We start from the raw sequence: 22,423 nt of genomic DNA on the forward strand, positions 1-22,423 counted from the left end.
TTCTTTTATTAAATTGGCACTCTACAATGCTCACCCTCCCAACACAACTGCTGAAGCCAAAGGGGGTGAACAAGTAAATGTGGTAAAGAAAGCTGATGGTGCTTGGCTATTAAAAGAGATAGTGTCTGGGGTCTTAAAGGCTTGAAGGTGAACAAGCAGTCATCTAGCTCAGAAGCAACAAAGCCCACATGGAAGAAGCACACCAGCCTGTGCGATCACAAGGTGCCAAAGCGACCAGGTATAAGGCATCATCATATATATATAGTGAATGAAGGGGGAAGTGCAGAGTGACGACCCAAAGCCCATTTGTCGGCCACTGGAGATCCCCTCACAGAGGAGTTCAGGGGAGGAGATGGGTCAGTCAGGGTGCGATGTAGTACCGATGAAGAACACAGCTTTCCCCTAGATCCTGGATGCTTCCTCCCCCCCAACTACCATGATTCGAATTCTACCTTGCAGAACTAGATAGGGCAGAGGTTGTACACTGGTGCATATGGGAGCTGGAGGCACAGGGAATCCAGGGTGGATGAAACCTTCAGGATCAGGGGTGTGAGGGGCGATGCTGGGAGAGTAGAGGGTGAGTGGGTTGAAAAGGGGGAACCAATTACAAGGATCCACATGTGACCTCCTCCCTGGGAGATGGAGGGCAGAGAAGGGGGTGAAGGGAGACCCTGGATAGGGCAAGATATGACAAAATAACAATCTATAAATTATCAAGGGCTCATGAGGGAGGGGGGTGCGGGGAGGGAGGGGAAAAAAAAGACCTGATGCAAAGGGCTTAAGTGGAGAGCAAATGCCTTGAAAATGATTAGGGCAAAGAATGTACGGATGTGCTTTATACAATTGATGTATGTATATGTATGGATTGTGATAAGAATTGTATGAGCCCCTAATAAAATGTAAAAAAAATCTCTGATAATAAGGCTCATATATGTACATATATATGGCTTATTGCCCCCTAAGTATTCCACAATGTTAGGTACCTAATATTACATTTTGAGTCAATGAATACTTTCAGTGTTTTCCTACCGCACAGTTTGCAGATGACTTGGTTCTTATCTCAAGTGAGCTTACAAGGTACCTCAAATCTTGCAGAACCTAGTGATTCATTTTTTTTTCCATTTTTCAATGCCTGTTTTATTTTTGATTAGTGATTCATTTTCCATCAGTTTTAGGATGTGCATTTTTTTACATGCATCTTACAACTGAATCACATAGACTAATTCAGAGCTCTATTTTCTTTCTGAGTAGTGTATAAAATTACATTTTAATAAATGATAGTGTTTTAGAATCAATATTCTAACATTGCTAATTGCTTTTTAATATGAAAAACACAAAAGTTCCAAGTACTTACATCAATTAAATCTGAAAGGTCATGAATATAATACTTGAAAACGGAGGCATTCGTTGCTTCGAGGGTAAGGAGATACTCATTCCGTGCCTTAATCGACTTTAGCTTATTTTCAGAATACTTTGCTTGTCTCTGGAAAAGAAGATGATTCAGGCATTGGGAAAGAAAACAAAGTCATTTTTAATTAAAACAGACAAACATACATGAATTTTTATTCATCTAAACAGCTCATTCCACATGTACAAATGTCCTGCCAGGTCGTTAATAATGAAACACAAACCACCCAGTAACAGGGCATAACAACAGTTTAGGCTTGGGGCCTGTGTGTAATGAAATCTCTTTGTTAATATTCCAGTTCTCTACAGTGTGTATGGAACACTCGCAGGCAGCACTCAGTGATGTCCAGCTGTTGTTAGATGGCTTTGATGCTTCTTAAACGTTTTTCTTCCCATTGGGTGGAAATGCATGTTGTGTCATGGTCACTTACCATGTGTTTTTCAGGTATTGCATCGGGATTCTTAATCACGGTCACCTCAAGTGAGGGTGGTTTGTCCTCACACTGGCTTTGCATTGGACATTTACTTACCTTTTCTTTCATTTTCTCTATTTTCTTCACAGAGCTCCGGCGCTGGTGCCTCTCTTCCAGCCTGATATGAAAGACTGGGTCACCAGATCTTCCGATTTGCTTTTCCTCTTGTTTCTCAGCCTCCTTCAGTTTGCTTTCTGCACTGATGCTCTCCGCATGATACATGTGGTACGTTTTCATCACCTGTGGAAAAAGTTACCCGATCACTTAAAAGATGTATGTCTGAAATTTAGAGTGACTAGAACCCATTCTATGATGCATGTGTAAGAATATCACCCTCTACCTCATGAATTGCAAGCCAGATTGTGAGTAAAAAGATGAATTCTGGGCTATTAATTCTATATAAAGCACATTGAAATATTCAAATTCACATAGCAGGAAAAGGCACTTTTGGGATCAGCTTTGGTGAAAAAAAAAATTCCAAAAAACATGTTTTCAATGTCCTTAAGCTTGAATATGTATCTCTAACATCTCTGTTGCATTATTAATCTGTAGGAAAATCATTTATTCATAGATAAAATTTAGCTTAATCTTAGAATTACAGAAAACTTCCAAATTAGTGCAAGCTTCATTAAAGGGGATTTTATGGCCCACTCATCTACTTGTCGAAATACAAAATGGAGACACTAAGGTTCATACATAGTTTTAGTGTTTTTTTAAAGTTTTATTGAGTTTACCATAATGCTTTGTGTTCAGTGCAGAAAATATATACACCTACTTTCACTTTTCTGCTCTCGTTATCTGACATGTAGCATTAAGACATTAGTAAAAAAATCTATCTGACCCTTTTACACAAGAATGACATGCATCTGGAAGTAGTGAATGCCCAGGTAGGTGTGTGGGGAGAGCAATGCTAGTTGTGATGGGTAAGCTTATGTGTCAGTTTGCCTGGGCCATGATTCTCAATGGTTTGGCAGTTACGTATTGATGTAATTTGGCAGACTTTTTCATCAGATGTGATCATCCTCATTTTTGTATAATGCCAATTTTCACATAATGATGTGGTCCTTGAATGAGGCATGGGTACAATACAGTAAAAGAAAATGAAAATAAAAAATCATCCTGACATAACCACATATAAGAATTTAATGTATAGCCATCTACTCTTTTCCCTATGTATGAATAACACACACATTTGTTAATCTAAATTCATCTACATAATTTCTTCTGAAAAATTGGAATCATGTAGAATTTATCAATAAGATATTTTTCAACTATCCTTTTCACTTACAATATCAAAACACTTTTTCACATCACTAGTCTTCTAAAACAGAATTTTAAGGGTGTCAAAGTATTATATGATATATATAAATTACCTAATTATCTACTGTTGAACATTTTAGGTATTTCAACATACTGCTTTAGAAATACAGCCATGCTGAAAATTACTGCTATGTATATTTTTATTTTTTTAATCAGGAATGTATATAAATCATTATTCAACAAATTCAGAAACACCTAACAAAAAATTTAATGTTTTTTATATGTACTATCTCTAACTCATAGCATCTCAGTTGTATTGTTGTTATTAAAATTCCTAGAAGAGAATAGCAGTCACAAAATATGAATATTTTTTGAGGCTTTTGAAACATACTGCCTCTTTAATCATCTGCAGCTTTGAGAAATAAAACGATCTATGCAGTTACCTTTCCAATCTTTAGTTAATATGAATGCTTAATAAGTGCCTTTTAAAATAGGGAGTAACATATATAGTTTAGATACCAAAAAAAGTTATAGCTTTTTCAGAGATTTTACCTGAAAATTAGTTTCCCAGACCTAGACATGTGGGCAGATTCTGAAACCTGTCTATCTTAGGTACAAAGATTCTCCTTCCTTCCTAGAAACCACATGCAGAAGGAGTGCTGACTGCACTGTGACTGCTGGGTCAAGGAAAACCCACGGCTCAGCACCCCACTCGTCAGTGGTGGCATGTCTCTGAAATGATCTTAGATTTCTCTCCACAGAGGGCAGGTTTTACTTCATTTGTAAGTTCAGAGCCACTTTTCTAACTAAGGAGAAGATGGTAAGACGGTGAGATGAATGTTTGGAAGAGCAAAGCATGGGGCACTGAGTAAACAGACTTCGCTAATTTTCATAAATGTCTTTCCTTAAAAAGCAAGTAAATCATGTCAAAGCACAAAATGAGGACCAAACCAAAAAGTAGCTGGCAGCTTTTTCTGGCATGTGTGTCCTGGGAAAGCCGTCTGTTTTTAGTAATTATCCAACTTGTCCATGGGAAGTTTGGTTGACTACTCTGGTTTGGAAAAAAAAAAAAGCATCAGGAAGCAACTTGGCAGCTGGGGAATGAAAAGGGAGTCACCCTGCAGCTGGGCAAACACAAGGTCAATGAGCCTACTACACACCTTGCATTTCTAAGGCTGGGTTCTGTTTATATTCCCTGACTGAAGCAAAGCCACATACCATTTGGGTCCTAGTTCCAGATACAACTTAAAAGGAGAGAGTGTAAATGCAAACACACACTTGCATGGCTATCTGTATTATTCTCATAAGGCAGGGAGGAAGAAAAAACAATGTGACTTTCATCACATTTAGATGAAAAGGTACCTCAGACAGCCTCGGGTATGTGAGAAAACAGTCCTTTAATAGACTTTACAAAGATATGACTTGAATTCCTGACTCTTGCTTCACTTGGACACCAAGGACTGGTGTAAGCAGATAATTTGCACTAACTAATAAGCCAGAGAAGAAGAGAAAACTCACAGAGCTGGCGGCTAGCATGGCATTTCTTATTAGTCAGGCTGGGGTGAAATGAAAACACTTTCGGCTCACCTAACACCAGCAAGAAAAGGGTACAGATATTATCTCATCACAATTGGTTTAGCACAATAGCTGAGGATTCTCTACCCAGTTCAGTGGGAATTCCCAGAACAGAAATTTCTTTGTTCGGATTTCCAATCTGACTTGGGGTTTCTACTATTCTCTAAAATGTGAACAGTTGGAATGAATGAATTTTAAAAGTTGGAGAGAAAAACACTAAAAGCTTTTTGAGCTCTCTAATTGCAGATAATGAATGCAAGTGCAATCAGCATAATTTAAAATGTAAGCTGTTGACAGAAGTTCAATGTGTTTTGTATTTAAAGTAAAATAGCAGCCAGTCCCCCATTTTTTTCAGAGAAGTAAAAGGAAGCTTTCAGTTTTTAAAAGTGCATTTTGAATATAGACTGCAAAGAAAATAACAGCGTCTCCTTCAGTTTTGTGCAAACATAAGTCTTTGCAAACCAAACTGCACGCCAGGCATGCGCATACATCCACTTCAAGGGACTCGCAGCGCATATTTTCCTGTTTGGATTTTTCTCTGCTAAGCCCCCATGCATAATTCTCCAGGAAACCCACTTGGCTTATTTCTCCTGCTCCATCTCTCTGTAACCGCAGGGGAAATACAGTCAAGTAGAAAATAACTGTATTCATTGGTTTCTTTCTGCAGAAGAGTGTGAGATCTGACACAGTAACTCTTGCATAGAGCCTTTGTTCCTTATTTTCTTTATCTTTGCTACTGACATGACATGCGTCCGTCCATGAGATGTTCTTGATACTGTTTTTGTATTCAGCAACAAAATTGCTCAATACTTGTAGTTAGTGTTAAGAAGTCATTCTGTATTCCGAACAGTACATATGTGTTAGGGAAGATCAGGAGGTTAAAGCTACAGTTTCTACACGGAATGAGAAGATTTAGAGTCTAGGGATGGAACTACCACTTACTAGATAGGGAGTTACTTAGCAACACTGTTCCCCTTACAAAGTTGTTGTGAGTGGCAAATTGTATGTATGTCCTTGTGTATTATACATTAAAAAGCATGTAATATACATGAACACACTTATATAATATGTATTTTCACACATAAAATGTGGAATTGTAACACATGTAATATGATACACATGACATTGCATGCATATAATTTGATATTATAAAATACATATTATGTGCTAGGCATATTATAAATTTAATTCTCATAAGAACTCTTTAGGATTCTCATTAAACAGATGAGAAATCAGGCAAAGAGAGGTTAAAGATCTGGTTCCCATTGTCTAAGAAGGTAAGCAGAGATTCAGAGAGACAGGAGATTAGAGGTTACCAGGGGCTGGTAGAACAAGAACTAGGGAGTTACTACTTACTGGATACAGAGTTGATATCACGGTGACAAAAAAATCTTTGGGAAGCAGCTAGACAGTTATGATGGTTGCGCAACACAGAAAATGCTGTTAGTGCCGCTAAACAGAATTTTGCACTGAAGAATGGCAACTGCTGTGTTCACAGCTATTTGCACCCAAATAAAAAATGAGTTCAACGATTCTGATAGACTTAGCCAGCCTTTGGGCTGGCAGTATGAGATCAGCAATGGAATGGTGGGAGGAAGCCACAAAAGTGTGAGGGGCATGAGCAGACCAAAATAGCAAATGAGGGATACAGGGGAGTGCTTAAAAAAGCAGACAGTTGCATAGCTGAGCTGAAGACAGCATGGGCCGTTATCAGGGGAGGCTTGAAGTTCCAACCAGTAAGTATAGAATTAATGCTGCAGAGCCGTGTAAATCCACAGAGGTATCCACAGCATAAGTCAAGACAGCAGCTCAGTAATAAGCTTGGTGAAGACCTGAGGAATGATGTGGGGTGACAAGTGACCTCATTCAGCCTGCAACAAGGAATGAGATTAAGGGAGAATCCATAGCTGTTCTTGCTGTCTTTCACCATGCTGCTTATGTCTGATAGGATTCTCACCCGTGGCACTCAAGTCTCGGAATCTGTCTACTGGTTGGGAGTCAACCAATTTTTGCTCCTTTCTTGCAATTTGACTTTCTTGCCTCTGTGGCCTACTGTTCAGCCAGTCCCATGGCTTGGAATGTCTCCCTAGCCTGTCCTCCTCTTAACATTTGGTCTGTCCTCCTTGGTATACTTATATCTTACCACACCAAGTGTTCCCCAGTTCCCTAGCCAGAGTGATCTTGCTCTTCTGACCACTGAGACTTGCTTAGTTATAGTCCATCAGATCCTTTGCTATGTTTTTACAGATATGTGTTCTGTCCAGCACCTGGACTGACTGATAAGTTTACCTCAGTCACCAACCACATCTAATATACCCAGGAGGCGTAAAAGAGGCATTTACTGAGAAACATGGACAGGTGCCCCATTTTAAAGTTAGCCAGTTTGGTCGCTCATTGAACATACTAGGTGCTTGGCATTGTTTTGCTCGGACTTCCCCCCAGCATCCAATCTAGCACTACCAAAAAAACACCTGAGATCGGACTAATGGGATGACATTTATGAAATTTTGTTAGTATTTATCATCTATGAGAGTATTGGAATCCACATCCCCTCAAAACAAAGCAAAATGGTGGTAATTGGAAAAGAATGAAAAGCAGTATTTTAGTGACAGTATTTCCTAATTACACAGTCGTTTGCTTCACTAAATCCATCAATTACTGAGAGCTACTCAGAGAAACTATGCACTTCAGATTTCCTTGTCAACAACCTAAGATAAACATCTGTTTTTTTACAATCAATAAAGAGGTAGGTCCCTGATTGTAATTGAGTCTATGAAAGTATCAGGCTAATAACCTCACAGCTGTGGAGACCCGCTCCACTTGTTTCCCAGGAGATGCTTGAAGCAAAGGCCACGCTAGGCTGAAGGGTACAAGGAGCTAGACTCAGCCAGAGGCGTGTAACCTCAGATTCTCCACTATGAATCATCCTTGGGCTGGTGTGGAGCTGGAGTCTTCTTTTCCCACCCCATTTCTACAGGCAGAAATAAACTTTCAAACACTGACTGCCCGGCGCTTCCTGCTCTCTGGTATTCTGAACCCATCCTCGAGGCGATCATGGCCCTGGGCCAGGCAGTGCTGGCTTCCTGCTGCAGTGCCATCACTCACTAGCCGGGCAAAATTGTCAGCTTTTCTGGGCTTCGGTTCCTCTAAGTCAGACAGAGATTCACAGATGTCTTCATGTACAACACAACAACACGCCGTCCCATGACATCTTTGGTACGTGTGACTCCCTTGTCGTGGCTATTGTGTAGACTGGTTCCAACACAGGAGACTCATCTTTCAGCATTTTCTCCAACAGTATTCTGTTGTGATTCCTAGGGATCTCAATGACTACTTTTCAAAAGCTTTTCTTTGTTATCTTAGTATGGAAGCTCTGCTGAAATCTGGTCTACCATGAGTGACCCTGATGATACCTGAGGTGCCAATGGCTTAGCTTCCAGCATTATAGAGATATGCAAGCCACCATAGGACTACAAACTGAGAGATGAACGGAGTAATTAGATGCATGCAAAGGATTCATGCAAAGCACATAGTAGGGTTGGTAGTTCTCATTCGTGACTATTTCTAAGGTCTGAAGTAGAAGTAAGTACAGGGTCCGGAACCAGACTTCTTGGCTTCAAATCCAAATTTAATGTAGATAGGTAGAGGCCAAAGGCAAAAACCACAATGAGAATGGCAGGTCAACTAAAGCAGACCAGATGGAGATTTCTCTACCTCTGGAGATCTGGGCTGTGCAAAACTTCCTCTCCACTAACACAGTAAGTCAATTGGTTAACTGCATATGCGTTTGTACCTTCATATAGAACACTTTTAGAAGTCTTCTTTCTAGCTTATCAGCAAGGCTGTGTCCCATAAAGCAGGATTTATGTAATGGAATTATAATTGAAAAATGGCATGTATAAGAAAATCCACTTACAAAAAGCAGCAAGCAGATTGGTGGCTAACAACAGACTCAAGGGCAGTTGGCTTGGATTCAAATTGTGCTTCTTACTAGCTGTGCTATCTGGGACAAATAATTTAACCTTTCTGTGCCTCAATTTTCTCAATGAAAAAGAAAAATAATGCTATTATACACTATACTGGGGTACACCACCCCCAAAATCGGGAAAAAGCTCTGCTGCATTTGGCATTTGTTCCACCAGGCCAGACTGTTAATCAAGCTTTCTGTTTAGAGGTTCTGAAAAGATTGTATAACAGTGTGCAACAAAAAAAGGCCTGATTTGTGGCAGATGGGGGACTGGTTTTGACACCGCAGCCATCTCAGTGCGCCACTTTTTGGCAAAAACCAGCATGCCTCTTTTGCTCCATGCACCTTAATCACCTGCCCTTGCTCTGTGTGACTTTTTTGTGTCTGTGAATGAAGAGGGACATGAAAGTACAATGATTTGAGGACACAGAAGAAGTGAAGAAAAAAAAACACGAAGGAGGTGCTGGTGCCGTCAGTCATACAAACAGATGATTTTGAAAACGATTTCCAAGAATGGAATCACAGATTTGACAAATGTATTAAGTATAATGGTGAATACTTTGAAGGTGATAAGACTGTTTTGTAAAAAAAATTTAAATATATAGGTTTGGAAAAAAATCAGGTTTTAGGGGGGAGTGGGGGGAACTAAACCCATCGTATATAGTAGCTGGGAATATCAAAACTGTCAAAACATTTAAAGAGCTCAGAAAAAAGAGTCTGGAATATATTTAGTGCATAATAATTAGGTTAGGTATTAACGAGAGTAAAGATCTCTATCGAACTCATATTGTAGTGTAGCCACAAATATATATATAACAATAGTTTACTTTAATAACCAGTAGTGATTTCTCTGTAGTTGGAAAGATGATCATTTTTTACCGCAGTAAAAGAGAGGGGAATATACAATATTTCTACATGTAAAATAATTTTGGGAACACCTGGGAATCAGGAAACAGATCAAGATGAGCAATTAAATGGCTGAAGAGGCTGACTTTATAAGTAGTTTATCAAAGAAGACTTGAGCTACATTGTGCCTCCACTGAAATGAAATCAGCTTAATGGTCTGAATTTATCACCACTTACATTTATAATCCACACAATGGCTTTGAACAAATGGCATTGCCTGGGATGGTGGACCCCGAGGGATTGGGAATGCCAACCAACCAGATAAAAGGGTAAAGATGTGTAGGGACAAACAAAAGGACAAGCAAACAACACCCAGGTTAAGAGAGGAGACACAATAATAATAATAATAAAATCACAAAATGAACTATACTGTTTATTGACCTGTTAAAGATCTTGCCGAGTAGTTGCACAGAGCAACACTGTTAAAAGAAAGAGTTCAGATCTTTGAGACAATAAATTGAGATTTTTGCTAATTTGTTTCCAAATAGCCTTTCAACAGCCCTTCTGCCCGTTAGTATGAGTTTCATTTATGAGGAGGCTTCAACACATTCCTGGGCAAATGGTATTAAAAGATAATGAGATTTTTCCAAAGAACTTTCCTAAGCCCCTTCTCCTTTTTTGCTTTGTTTTTGTGGGGCTCCTACAATTCTTATCACAATCCATACATACATCCATTGTGTCAAAAACATATGTACATTTGTTGCCATCATCATTCTCAAAACATTTGCCTTCTACCTGAGCCCTTAATATCTGCTGCTCATTTTCCCCTCCTTCCCCACTCCCCCCCACCTTGTGAACCCTTCATTATTCATATATTATTATTATTTTGTCATATATTACACTGTTTGACGTCTTCCCCTGCCCTCTTCTTTGCTGTCCCACCCCCAGGTAGGAGGCTATGTGTAGATTCCTGTAATTGATTCCCCCTTTTTACCCCACATTCTCTCCACCTTCCAGGCATCGCCGCTCTCATCACTGGTTCTGGAGGAGTCATCTGTCCTGGATTCCCCGTTTCCAGTTGCTATCTGTACCAATGTACATCCTCTGGTCTAGCCAGATTTGCAAGGTAGTATTGGGATCATGATAGTGGGGGAGGAAGTATTTAAGAACTAAAGGAAAGTTATATGTTTCATCGCTGCTACCCTGCACTCTGACTGGTTCATCTCCTCCCCACAGTCTCTCAGCAAGGGGTGTCCGGTTGGCTACCTTTGGGCTTTGAGTCTCCACTCTGCATTCACCCACCTTTTCAATGATATCATTTTATGTTCCTTGATGCTTAATACCTGATCCCTTTGACAGCTCGTGGTGTTTCTTCCATGTGGACTTTGTTGCTTCTGAGCTATATGGCCACTTGTTTATCTTTGAGCCTTTAAGACCCCAAACACTGTATCTTTTGATAGCTGGGCACCATCTGCTTTCTTCACCACATTTGCTTATGCACACGTTTGGCTTCATTGATCGTATCAGAGAGGTGGGCACCCACTGATATGGTTTTTAGCTCTTTGCTGTCTGATAACTGATCCCTTCTGCACCTTGTGGTCAGACAGGCTCATTTGCTTCTTCCATGTGGGCTTTGATGCTTCTCAGTTAGATGGCCACTTGTTTCTCTTCAAGCTTTTAAGACCCTAGACACTATGTCTTTTAATAGCCGGGCACCATTAGGTTTCTTCACATTTGCTTATGCACACGTTTGTCTTCAGTGGTTGTGTCAGGAAGGTGAGCACCCACTGATATGGTTTTTAGCTCTTTGATATCTGACAACTGGTCTCTTCTACACCTCATGGTCAGCCATCCTAAGCCCTTTCTTAATAGGGATGACAACATGAGTTCTTCCTGCCGAAGCAAATGTGTGGGGACAATCATATCAGGCTGTAAACCTCAAAAGTATGTATGGAAAGAAATACACAAACTAAAGGCATGATCCCAGAGAGAAAACTAGTAACATGACTTCTGGGTACAGAAACTTCATCTCACGCATGGTATTAAGAGGACATCATACTTGGTAAAGTAGAATAGCAGTGTCAAAATGGAAGATTCTTGATCAAGAGACTGACACGCCCCTGCAGCAATGGACTCGAACATAACATGTATGGAGATGGTGCAGGACCAGGCAGTGTTTCCTTGTATGGTACATAGGCACTCTCTGAGTCAGAACCCCTCAACGGCATCTAACAACAACATATAGAGACCGATCCATATGGCTATTCGGGTTTTTGCTTTCAAAAGCCAGGGTCATTTTGAAAAGAGCATTCAAATCCTAGATATAGAGGGTGCGAGCCCTCCGTCTGTAGTCCCAGGGTGGGGCAATGATTAATGCCATGGGCAGCTAGTGAAAAGGATGACAGTGGAGTCCAGCATGGAACACTATTTTACTCTGACACACATGCAGCCACCAGGAATCGGAGTAGGCTCTATGACAACTGGTTGAGCACTCAGTCTGCCAGGCATTGACTGTGTGATCTTGAAACAAAGCTATATTCACTTTTAAGGGGCCCACAGCTTGCTCACCTCAAAGAAGGTGGGTAGGCCATATGATCACTAAGGTTGTCCTGCTAGAAAATTCTAGGAACCCATGATTCCAGGTATTAATTTCCCAACAACTGAGAATATCAATCTGATCATTTATTTTCATGGGAACTATACAAAACACACGTTTCAGTCACTAAAGGGGCTGATTTTTTTTCATTGTCAGGGTAGACAATAGATCAATTTTAACCAAAAGAAAAAAATGGGTACAACAAATTATACTAATTATCTTCTGCTTTGGTGACTTGAGACAGCAAGCACGACACCATGCTATGTTAGAGATCTAAGAATCCTCCTAGCATTCTCCATGGGGTGTAAGGCCATAACTTACCTGCTTTGCTGAATGGAGAATATCCACAAATGAACAAAGCCCTGACAGTCTGTCCCGTACACTATTCTATTGATGAACCTTATACAAGGATATCTATCACTCTAGTGATTCTAATTGGCTCCCAGACTGATTATTGATCAATCATCAAGTGCTCAGTAAGGAGGACAAACCCAATAATCATTTGGAAGGCACATGGCTGATATACAGAAATGTTACATGCTTTTATTTTCAAGAGTATTAGTCATCTTCCATATGTTAAATATAACAATAATTTCCAAACAAACCTATAAATTATCATTAGTTTCACTAGATTTTGCTACTTTAATGAAAAAATTCTTTAGTGAAAATGACTAATTCATCCTAAAGAGGGTAAAATGCTTTATGCTCTATTAAAATAAAAATGTTTCTATTTGTAACAAGAGCTGTACTTATTAATCTTAATATGTGCTAGCTCTATTTCCAGCAATTATTAGAGTCAGCTTCTAAAGTAAATCTTTGAATCACAGAGGTTATTGATTTTGTTTACCTGTAATTAGTTCTTCATAAATATTCATGTTCAGCAAAAATTTCCTGAGCCCGTTACTATGTACCATACTTATGCTAGGCCTTGTCCTTCATTAGCAGTCTATTATTAGAAATCCAATTTTGTTTTATTCTTTATTGATTCTAGCACACTAGTTTTTGGAGAAATTAACAACTTATTATAATACAAGCGTACCCATTTAACAATTATTAGCTATTACTGACATGAAGTAAATAAATGGCCTTTTATCTAGGAAGTTCTAATTCTGCACAAGATATTTTCCTGTCCCATCTCTCAAATTCTTCATTTGCAGTAAGGGTACAGGGAAGAAGGTAAGGGCGGGGAGTTTTACAAGAGCCCACCTTTCAACTCCCTGCATTTTCACGTGGATGGCACTGTGATACTCTGAAGTCTATGGGGTTCACCGGGCACACGGTGTGGTTTCAGACCATCTCCTCTTTTGGGAATGCCATTCTCACTTTCCTTCATGACTAAATTCAGGTTGGGGCCTTCTCCAGGAAGCCCCCAGGGTGGCTCTGTGCATGCGCAGAGTGGTGGAGACCTCCTCCTTCCTTGCCTAGCCCCAAATGTTATAGATAGAAATAGTTCCCCAAACTAGTTTTTTGAAAACAGGAGTACATCTTACTCATCTGTGTAAGAACCAAACTCAATGGCATCATGACGACGCTAAAGGACAGAGCAGAGCTGCCCCTGTGGGTTTCTGAGACTGTAACTCTTTGTGGGAGAAGAAAGTCTCTTCTTTCCCCAGCCATTTATGTATGAGGAGGCTTCAAACAGGCTTTTTTAGGACCTATATATTTGTTGCTGGATGATACAAACGGTTAACAAAATTGGCTGCTAACCAAAAGGATGAAGTGGCTAGGAAAAAGGCCTGGCGATATACTTCAACCCCCCCCCCCCAAAAAAAAAAAACAACAACAAAACTTCCATTGAAAATTCTGTGGAGCAGTTCTTTCCTGACACACATGGGGGACCAGGAGCTGGCACCAACTCAAGGGCAGCTGACTGCCCCACAGCCACTCACTCATTGTACTGGACGCTGAAGAGATGATCCTATAACACAAGAAGTGTGGTGGTAAGAATGTTTTCCGTGACTTCTATGTACATGGCCTAATGACAAGGGGGCACATGTTGAGATTATGGACATCTGCAGGATAATTACATTCCATAGGCCCTACAACCTTATAGGTAAGGAGACCTCGTCACACACTACAAGAGTGGAGAAGCTGCCATTCAGAGAGGAGGGGTTACTAAAGAGATAGCCCATTTCTCTTTTGAGCATCAATAGTCATTAGCTTCTGGAATCACCTGCCTGTGTCCAAGTCCTGGTTTGGTCTCTTACCAAGTTCCTCAGTCTCCACACTTCTAAATTGAGAATAAGAGCAGTAGTTATAAAGTTGTTGTAGAGGTAAAGTGAATTATGTTTTGGTAAAGCACTTACAGAAGGAACTGGCACACAGTTTATACTTAATAAATGCCACTGAAACAAAGAAAATATTCCAATTAATAAAACGCCTTGCCTTTGAAGCTGACAACAAGCCTTAGCCTAGCCAATGCCCCACTTGCATAATTCTCACAAACCTGGGAGGTCTTTGTTTTATGGATAAAAGAGATTGAGCTGCAAAGAGACTTAAGCCTTGCCCCACAAGAGGCCCCAGGGAGTCAGTGACAGAGAAGGTTGTTCAGAAAGTCCTTATTTCAAAAGAGGCTTTCAGAGGAAGTCTTCAGAGGCATTGAGAGATAAGTTTAATACTACTGGGGCGGGGTGGGGGCAAACTTCCAGTGTTTGGAAGGGGAATATATATTAACACTGGCCACAAGAGCTAAGCAACCGAGCTTCTGGCCACAAAGGAGATGCTTCAAGGAGTTGGCAGTATGGACTGGAAAGCCTGTGTGTAATGTGAGGAGCCCTGGTAGTGTAGTGGCTACACGTTGGGCTGCTACCTGTATGGTCAGCAGTTCGAAACCACCTCAGGTGAAAGACAAGGGCTTTCTTGCCTGGTAAGGAGTTACAGTCTCAGAAACTCCCAGGGCAGTTCTACTCTGTCCTATCGAGTTGTTAAGAGTCTGCATCAACTCAAGAGTACTGAGTGGGAATGACAAGGCACTGGATTTACTAGCATTTCAAAGTCACGTGCAACCTTTAAGTTCATATTCAACTAAGGGAGAGGTCTCATGTGTTTTCAACATTACACGTGTGTTATGAGACATCTATGTTTTAAGATTTAGTATCTGAAATATACAAACTGAACATTTAAGGATAAAAATATTTAAAACCTTTCAGATCTTACTATCAGAAAAGTTCTAACCAGCCTCAGAAATACAGAATTAATTACATTGGAAAGGCTAATGTGAACACTTTTACTTTTAGGGGAAAATGGTTTGGAAGGTGATTGATACACTCTATGCCTTTCATATAATAGCTCTTATTTTAGTTATAAAAAATTAAAATAAAATTACATCGAGGCCTGTGTTAACATGTGGGAAAGCTATTTACATTTCAAACTGAGTTTGTTAAAGTGGCTAACCATTAGAACCCAGAATCAATGGGATGGCAATAGGTTTTGATTTGGATGCTGGTGGACAGGGAGCCTTAGTGGTTCTGAGGGCTAAGTGTTGGGGTGCTAAACACAAGGTCAGCAGCTCAAACCCATTATCTGCTTCCTGGGAGGAAGAGGAGGCTGCTTTAATAAAGATTCACAGTCTCACAAATCCTAAGGAGCAGTTCTACTTTGTTCTACAGAGTCACTATGGGTTGGAACTGCCACAGTGCTGGTGGCAGTGGTGATGTTCTTTATACTTTATACTTTCCCCTTAGTATTCCTCGTGAAGTCTTTGAACTCCAATTTTTCCTCTTTTTTCTCCCCTATATATGATTCCAGAGGAATTCTCTGAATATGTCTTGTGTTTTCCTAACTCTACACCTTGGTAGCACCTTTTGCCTTGACTGCTACTTCCCCTGCTTTCACCTCTCCTACTTCAACCTTATTTTTTCAGAATGGTACCCTCTATACATTTCCCCCTCAATCTTTAATGTTGTCCCTCTTGCTTGTGGCCCCACCAAAGTTTTGTGCTTGAACCTACCTTTTGAAACATAACAGTCCGTTTTATGCTGTAATCATCAATAGAAAGAGCACATACCATGTGGGGTGAGACCATAGAATATGCCTGAACTGAGACTTCTAGCTGTGAAACCTTGGGTAAGGTACTTACCAATCTGTGCCTCACATAGCTCATACACAACAGCAACCTAACGGCCATCGTGGCAATTCTGACTCATAGCAACCCCATGTACATCAGAGTAGATCTGTGTTCTTACAGGGCTTCCATGGGCTGGTGGTGTAGAGGTTACACATTGGGCTGCCAGCGACAAGGTCAGCAGTTGGAACCCACCAGCTGCTCTGTGAGAGAAAGTCGAGACGTTCACATAGGAGCAGTTCTACTCTGTCCTGTTGGGGCGCTACGAGTCTGACTTGACTCCACAGCAGTGCAAAGTGTTTGGAAGTATGCTGCCGGGCTTTTCTTCCCAGCAAGTTCGGGGAGGACTTAAAACATCCAATCTTTTAGTCAGCAGTGGACAATGTGAACCATTTACACCTCCTAAAGACACCACCTACTTCACAGGGTAAGTAAGAGCTCATTTTGTAAAGTGTTTAGAACACTACACAGCTCAGAGAAACACTGTTATTTGAGGGCCTGTCTTTAGACAGAAAGCCTCCTGAGCTGGTACTGTATCTCCCCCAAAGCTGCTAGCACAGCATCTCACACCCCAGGGGAACCCATGTGCTAATTGGAATGAAAATTAAAACTGGGTTTCTGTCAGTCCCTCCAACCCCCACCCCCCACAGGCCCAACCCAGGAATTAGCCCTGGGACTTTAGTTAATTACTTAATCCTTCTGGGTGCCAGTGATAGTCCCACAAAATAAAGAAGTTAATTTGATCATCACTAAAGGTCAAAATCCTATCAGCCTATGAGGATTCAATTGAGAACCAACATAAAATGCCTTAAATTGGATGGCTTGATAAAATGGATTTAGAATTCTCTCAAGCGATTTCTTTGCATTTCTCCTGGTCAATATTTCTGATCTGTTTAAGTCTGTAAATCCAAGGAAAATGCTCATCATTATTCTGTTTTGGCAATGGGTTTGGTTTTGGGCACACACATACATGTATAAGTTGCTTAATATCCATGGCATGTTCTGTGAAATAGAATGTTATATGATTTGGACATTGTGCAAAAATCATATTATGTATGGGCAGTCTCCATACCATCTATAGTTGAATATCTCTAAGGCCTATTATTACAGAAATCCCCCCCAAAAAAACTATCTCTAGTAGATACAGAAGACTGGTCTTGCAGGGTGTAAGGCTGGAGGGGGAAAGGCGGGCAGGCTCGGCAGGCAGCTGGCAACTTTGTGAATGTCTGGGCCTAGAGGTGGCCACGCGAACCACTTGGGGAGCAGGATTTAAGGGCTGCAGTGTGGCGGGTGGTAGCAGCCCTGGCTATCTTTGACTTGTTGGCCTACTTGCTTCCTGATCATGAGCTGCAGCTGGCGCCACTTGGAGCTGGCCCCACCGGGCGTCCCTGTCGGGGCCAGGCATGAAAGACTGAAAGACTGCATGGCTGCTGGCCCAGTGAATGAAGCCAGGAGGCGGGGAAGCAGGGATTTAGTTTGTGCCTGGCGCTGGTTCACTTGGAGGCTTGGGGTCTTTAAAAGCATTCCAAACCCCAAACCAAACTCACTGCTGTCAAGTCAACTGGGGCTCATCACGACCCCATAAGAGAGAGTGGAACTTCCCCTGTGGGTTTGAGGGTAATTTTTTCTAGGAGCGGAAGGCCTCATCTCTCTCCTGAGTAGTGGCTAGTACATCAGATCTGTTGACCTTGCTGTTAGCAACTCAATGCACAACCCACTATGCGACCAGGGCTCCTTTTTAAAACCATGAGTGGGAAATAATAAACATGAGTAAAGCGTGCACACGAGAACACACACACACACACACACCCCAAATAAATAAAGGTAAATACTTTATTAGAAAACAAAACCCCCAAACATCCTGATTAAGATGGTCTGTCATTAAAACAAGGCATCCTGGTGGCAAGGTGGTTCCGGGTTGGGCTGCTAGCGACAAGCGCAGCAGTTCCAAAACACCAGTGACTCCTAGGGAGAAGGGCAGGCCGGGACTTATTGTTGCAGAAGAGTCGGTCTACCCTGTCATACAGGGTCTCTGTTATAAGTCACCTTCGACTCGATGGCAGTGAGCTTAGTCCTTTGGTTTGGTCATTAAGACATTATATTAATGTAAAAACAATACTGTATTTCTGAGTACAAATGTTTAGATAAGATAATTTATAGAAATCTTGTTAAAACATCTTAAAGTTTTCTCAAAGACTAAACGATATTTTTCATTTCAAGGCCCCCTCTGCTCATATTGCTCCCTTCTTTGAAAAGATTACTATTGAAGGGGTCCACAAGCGCCAATCACAAACCAATTCTCAAATCTCCAACAGAAAATGAAAACTCCAAGCAGGACTTAGGGAGTAGTTGGCATCATTAATTAGCAGGGTGTTATGAGAAATATCTACACATCAAGTTTTTATCACACAGCTATCCTTAGACATCACTGTAATGGGAAATTGTTTCACTCTCAATCATGCTGCAGAGAAATGAAACCAGGTTAAATTAGCTGTGTCTGCAAAGCCAGTCTGTGTCAACTCCAGAAATTGCTGGCAGGGAGTCTAATAATCCCAACATTTTCCTACTGAGTGTCGAGCAATCAAAGGAGCTCTGGAAATACTTTGTCAGCCCAGCCATCTCGAAATAGACCACTTTGAAAGAAGGTTTCCAGGTGGCATCCCCAAGAGTGTGGTTTTTTAAAAACATATCCTTTATGCTATGTAACTGTTTAGGATTTTGTTCTGGGTTCCAGATCTCAGTGTAGTCCAACTCAAAGGAATGAATTTGCATCTTTTTGCTGCATAAATAAATAAATATTTCAGTATCGGAAAGCTCTTTGAGGCTGAGGAAAAGTCTTGTGATAGAAGGTAGTAGCAACTACCTGGGGCTCTTCCAGGAGGGCTGAGCAACCTTGCCTGGGGCATGCTTCCTTTTTAGAAAAGAAGGCATTTGCTTCAGTTGGTAGGAGGTTCCCACAGCACCCCCAAGAAAGCCTTCTTCAGCAGTCCTAAAAGGCTGACTTTTCAAGGCAGGGCTTGGAATAATAAAGTTTCCTCCTCTTCCTTCTCTCTCTGAAAAATAATTAGCTCTTCTTATGTCAACATGGTAAAGAGATGGAGTGTGCCAAAGGTATGTAAGGACCAGGCTGTATGGAGAGGGTGGAGGTGCCAGGTAGACACCTGTGCACATTCAGCAACCTTGTTTTCCAAATAACTCTCACAGAGAGGTGTTCCGCAGCAGGCTCCAGGCTTGGATCAGGACAAGCTTCTTTTAGTTTTTGTAAGGCAAGCTGGAGTTAGGAGTTCAGAAGGCAGAAAACAAACTGGAAAGGGGCACACAGCTAGGATGCACAGCTCAATACAGATAACACGGAAGTTCAATGCGAGGTTATGTTCTATAAAGGAACCTGAAATGAACATCTAAGAAAGCCGAAGGCCTACAGTCTACAAAACTCAATCAAGTTTCACTGGTAAAAGAGCCTGCATGAGTGAGTTCTCTAGCAACTCTCCTCTTGGGAATCAGGTTCCATCCCTCTTCTCTCCATTGCCCTTGTACATATTTCCCTGCTCAGTGGGGGAAAGCATAGGCCTTGGGGTCTGGGGGTGGGTGAAAATTTTGAATCTTGTATGGTTTCAGTGTGATCATCAGCTCATTATTCTGAGTGCCATACTCCCATTAATAAAACTGGGATTAAGAATACCTGCCTCAGGAGCTGCTCCTAAGAAAAGAATAAGGAAACATATACATGTATGTGTGTCTAGTGCAGTGGTTGCCTCACAACAAGGACTTATAAATCTTCATTTTCTCGATCCTATTCCTCTTAATGGATTACCTCTTGACTCAGGCCAGCCATATGTGCCACTGATGTACAGCGTGTGATTATCAATTGTACCTAATTAACAATCAATTTTGCATGGATTTATCATGACGTCTGGGCTAATCTCTATTAGACTGAGCTTACTGAGATAGAGAGCACGTGTCCTTGTTTTGTACACTGCTGCCTGGAAAGCCTTGACAAAATGAAGATATATTGGTCTCAGATGCCACTGAGTTGATTCCAGCACCTACGACCCTCCAGGTCAAAGAACTGCCTGTAGGCCTTCTTTATGGGAGCAAGCAGCTCACCAGGTCGAGCTGATGGGTTCAAATCCCTGACCTTCAAATAGCAGCCATGTGCTTATCCACTGTGTCACCAGGGCTCCTTAAAGAAATATTAGCAGAGGATAAGTTTTTTTTTCCTCCTACTAAATGCAGCACAACTTCCATTGAGATTTTGGTATATTAAGAGCTAAGCTTAACATCTTAAAACACTGGTTCATGACTGATTAGTCCTTTGCCTGACTGATGGATGCCTATTCAGTGTGGAGTTGTTAGGCAGCCTGATAGGGGGTGGTTCCTTTCCACGCTTTGGGGTTCTGCAACAGGAAGGTGGAAGCTGATAGAGGCTAAAGTGCATGCGCCACTTCAGGCCCAGAGTCAGGGTATCGGTACATATAGGTGGGCCCCAATCTAGACCAGGTGGGCTTAATTCAGCCAATGGGGTCAACTAGTACCATTGACCACAGCTCCCAGCGGCAGGTCCTAAAAAGGCTGGAACCTCGAGACCACTGCCCTCTTTTCCAGTTGCTCCTCCGTGGTCCCACACAGCTGGGCCTCAAGTGGCCACGTGGGTGTGCAGTGCCAGGAGGGTACTTGTGTTCAGTTATTGTAATGCTCCAAACTTCTATCTTTTATAGAAACCCACTTGGATCACAAACTAGGCTTTGGTGTGAATTCTTTCATGTGCGAAGCCAAGGATCAATGCATTTCCTACCCCAGGGATCTAATAGAATCTCCCTAACCTTTAGTGTCACCATTTTCCTGTCTTGTACCTTTACCTTCCCACATCCACTTCCCCAGTGACAGCCTTGATAACATTTGTGATTGGTTTCATTTTCTTGGTGGGAGTTACCTCGCCCTCACCACCATCCTTTCCCCCCCTCACCCTTTGTTTGCACAAAGGTAATACCATATGTATTTGTTGTATATGTGGGTGGGTGGGTGGGTGGTGGAGGCATTCTATCTATGTAAAAACTATCTCTAACACCAGTGAGACAGATAAGGAGTTATAATCATCTCCACTCCAATGCCAATGAAGAGGACCACTACAATCACGACAATATAGCCAATATTCATTAAGCATTCACTCCCGTAAATACCAGGCAGTGTTCTGAATGCTTTGTCAATATTAACTCAGCTTAAATTCCTTCTTAGCACTTGCATCAGTTATATAATGCATTTACTTGTTTACAGTCTATCGCCCCTTGTTATGATTAGAAATGCCTAGAAAGAAAAGGTATTTGGTCTGTTTTTGTTCACAGCTATGCCAAAGTATATTTAACAGTACAGTGCCTAGTACAGTAGGTTTGCAATCCGTTGCTAACCCAAAGGCTGGCAGTCTGGAGCCACCAAGCAGTAATGTGGACGAAAGGCTTCTGTAGCGATTACAGTGAAGAAACCCAGTGGAGCAGTTCTACTCTAACACATGGGTTGTCACAAGTCAGAATTGACTCAATGGTAACAAGCATGGCTTTTGCTTTGCTTGTTTCAGGTTGTGTGTGGATAAAGTAATCATTCAAACAATGTCTGTTGAATAAATGAATCAATCTTTATGAGGTCTACTTTTTGTTACAGCTCTCAGAACCTGAGATTATTATGACCTCCATGTTATGGATGAGGAAACCAAGTATAGAGTCACAGCCAGAAAGTGGTAAGGGTGGCTGTGACTTAGGTACTCAGTGACCTTCCCACGATGCTCCTAAGTCCTGTCCGCTGTAAGTGTATGTGTGCACACTCCTGCTTTGGCAAAGGGATTTTCAGTGCTGTGCGACTAGCATCCAATTAGAAATGAGTGGTCTGAGATCCAAATACAGATTTGCTGCTGATGCAATCCTTTTGTTTTATTTTATCTCCTTTCCCTAGTGTTTAACCCAGTTCTCAAACGTGACAATTCTATCTTCGGCTCTCTTTCAAATCTTCAAATTCAAAAGGAAAAAAGGAAGTTCTTTAGCAGATTAGATTTAGAAAGAGAGTTTCGGGATCTTAGTTGCCCTTTCGTCTTTCAGCTTAATAAGTCCCATTTGTTGGTCCACTTAAATGGAACTTTCTAAAAGAAGTATGGCTGCTGGTGAACCACATTTTGAACTTTGTATCTATGATTTTGTTAAAGCAGTATTACTATCGAATCTAAAAAGTACAAATGGTCACTGGGAGTC

At 41.3% G+C, this 22,423-nt stretch overlaps 1 protein-coding gene across 2 annotated transcripts in view; it reads right to left on the reverse strand.

Annotated features, from left to right (window-relative positions):
* Positions 1–22,423, reverse strand: part of SRGAP1 (SLIT-ROBO Rho GTPase activating protein 1) — a 315,127-nt gene that overhangs the window by 79,174 nt on the left and 213,530 nt on the right. For both annotated transcript variants that reach the window (XM_075551344.1, XM_075551343.1), the window contains exons 5-6: positions 1,938–2,120; positions 1,355–1,483 (exon numbers count right to left, since the gene is read on the reverse strand). In XM_075551344.1, coding sequence (XP_075407459.1) covers positions 1,355–1,483; positions 1,938–2,120 — 312 coding nt within the window. The remainder of the gene's footprint in view (positions 1–1,354; positions 1,484–1,937; positions 2,121–22,423) is intronic.

This window comes from Tenrec ecaudatus, chromosome 6, assembly GCF_050624435.1.
Source record: "Tenrec ecaudatus isolate mTenEca1 chromosome 6, mTenEca1.hap1, whole genome shotgun sequence".
Lineage (NCBI taxonomy): Eukaryota > Metazoa > Chordata > Mammalia > Afrosoricida > Tenrecidae > Tenrec > Tenrec ecaudatus.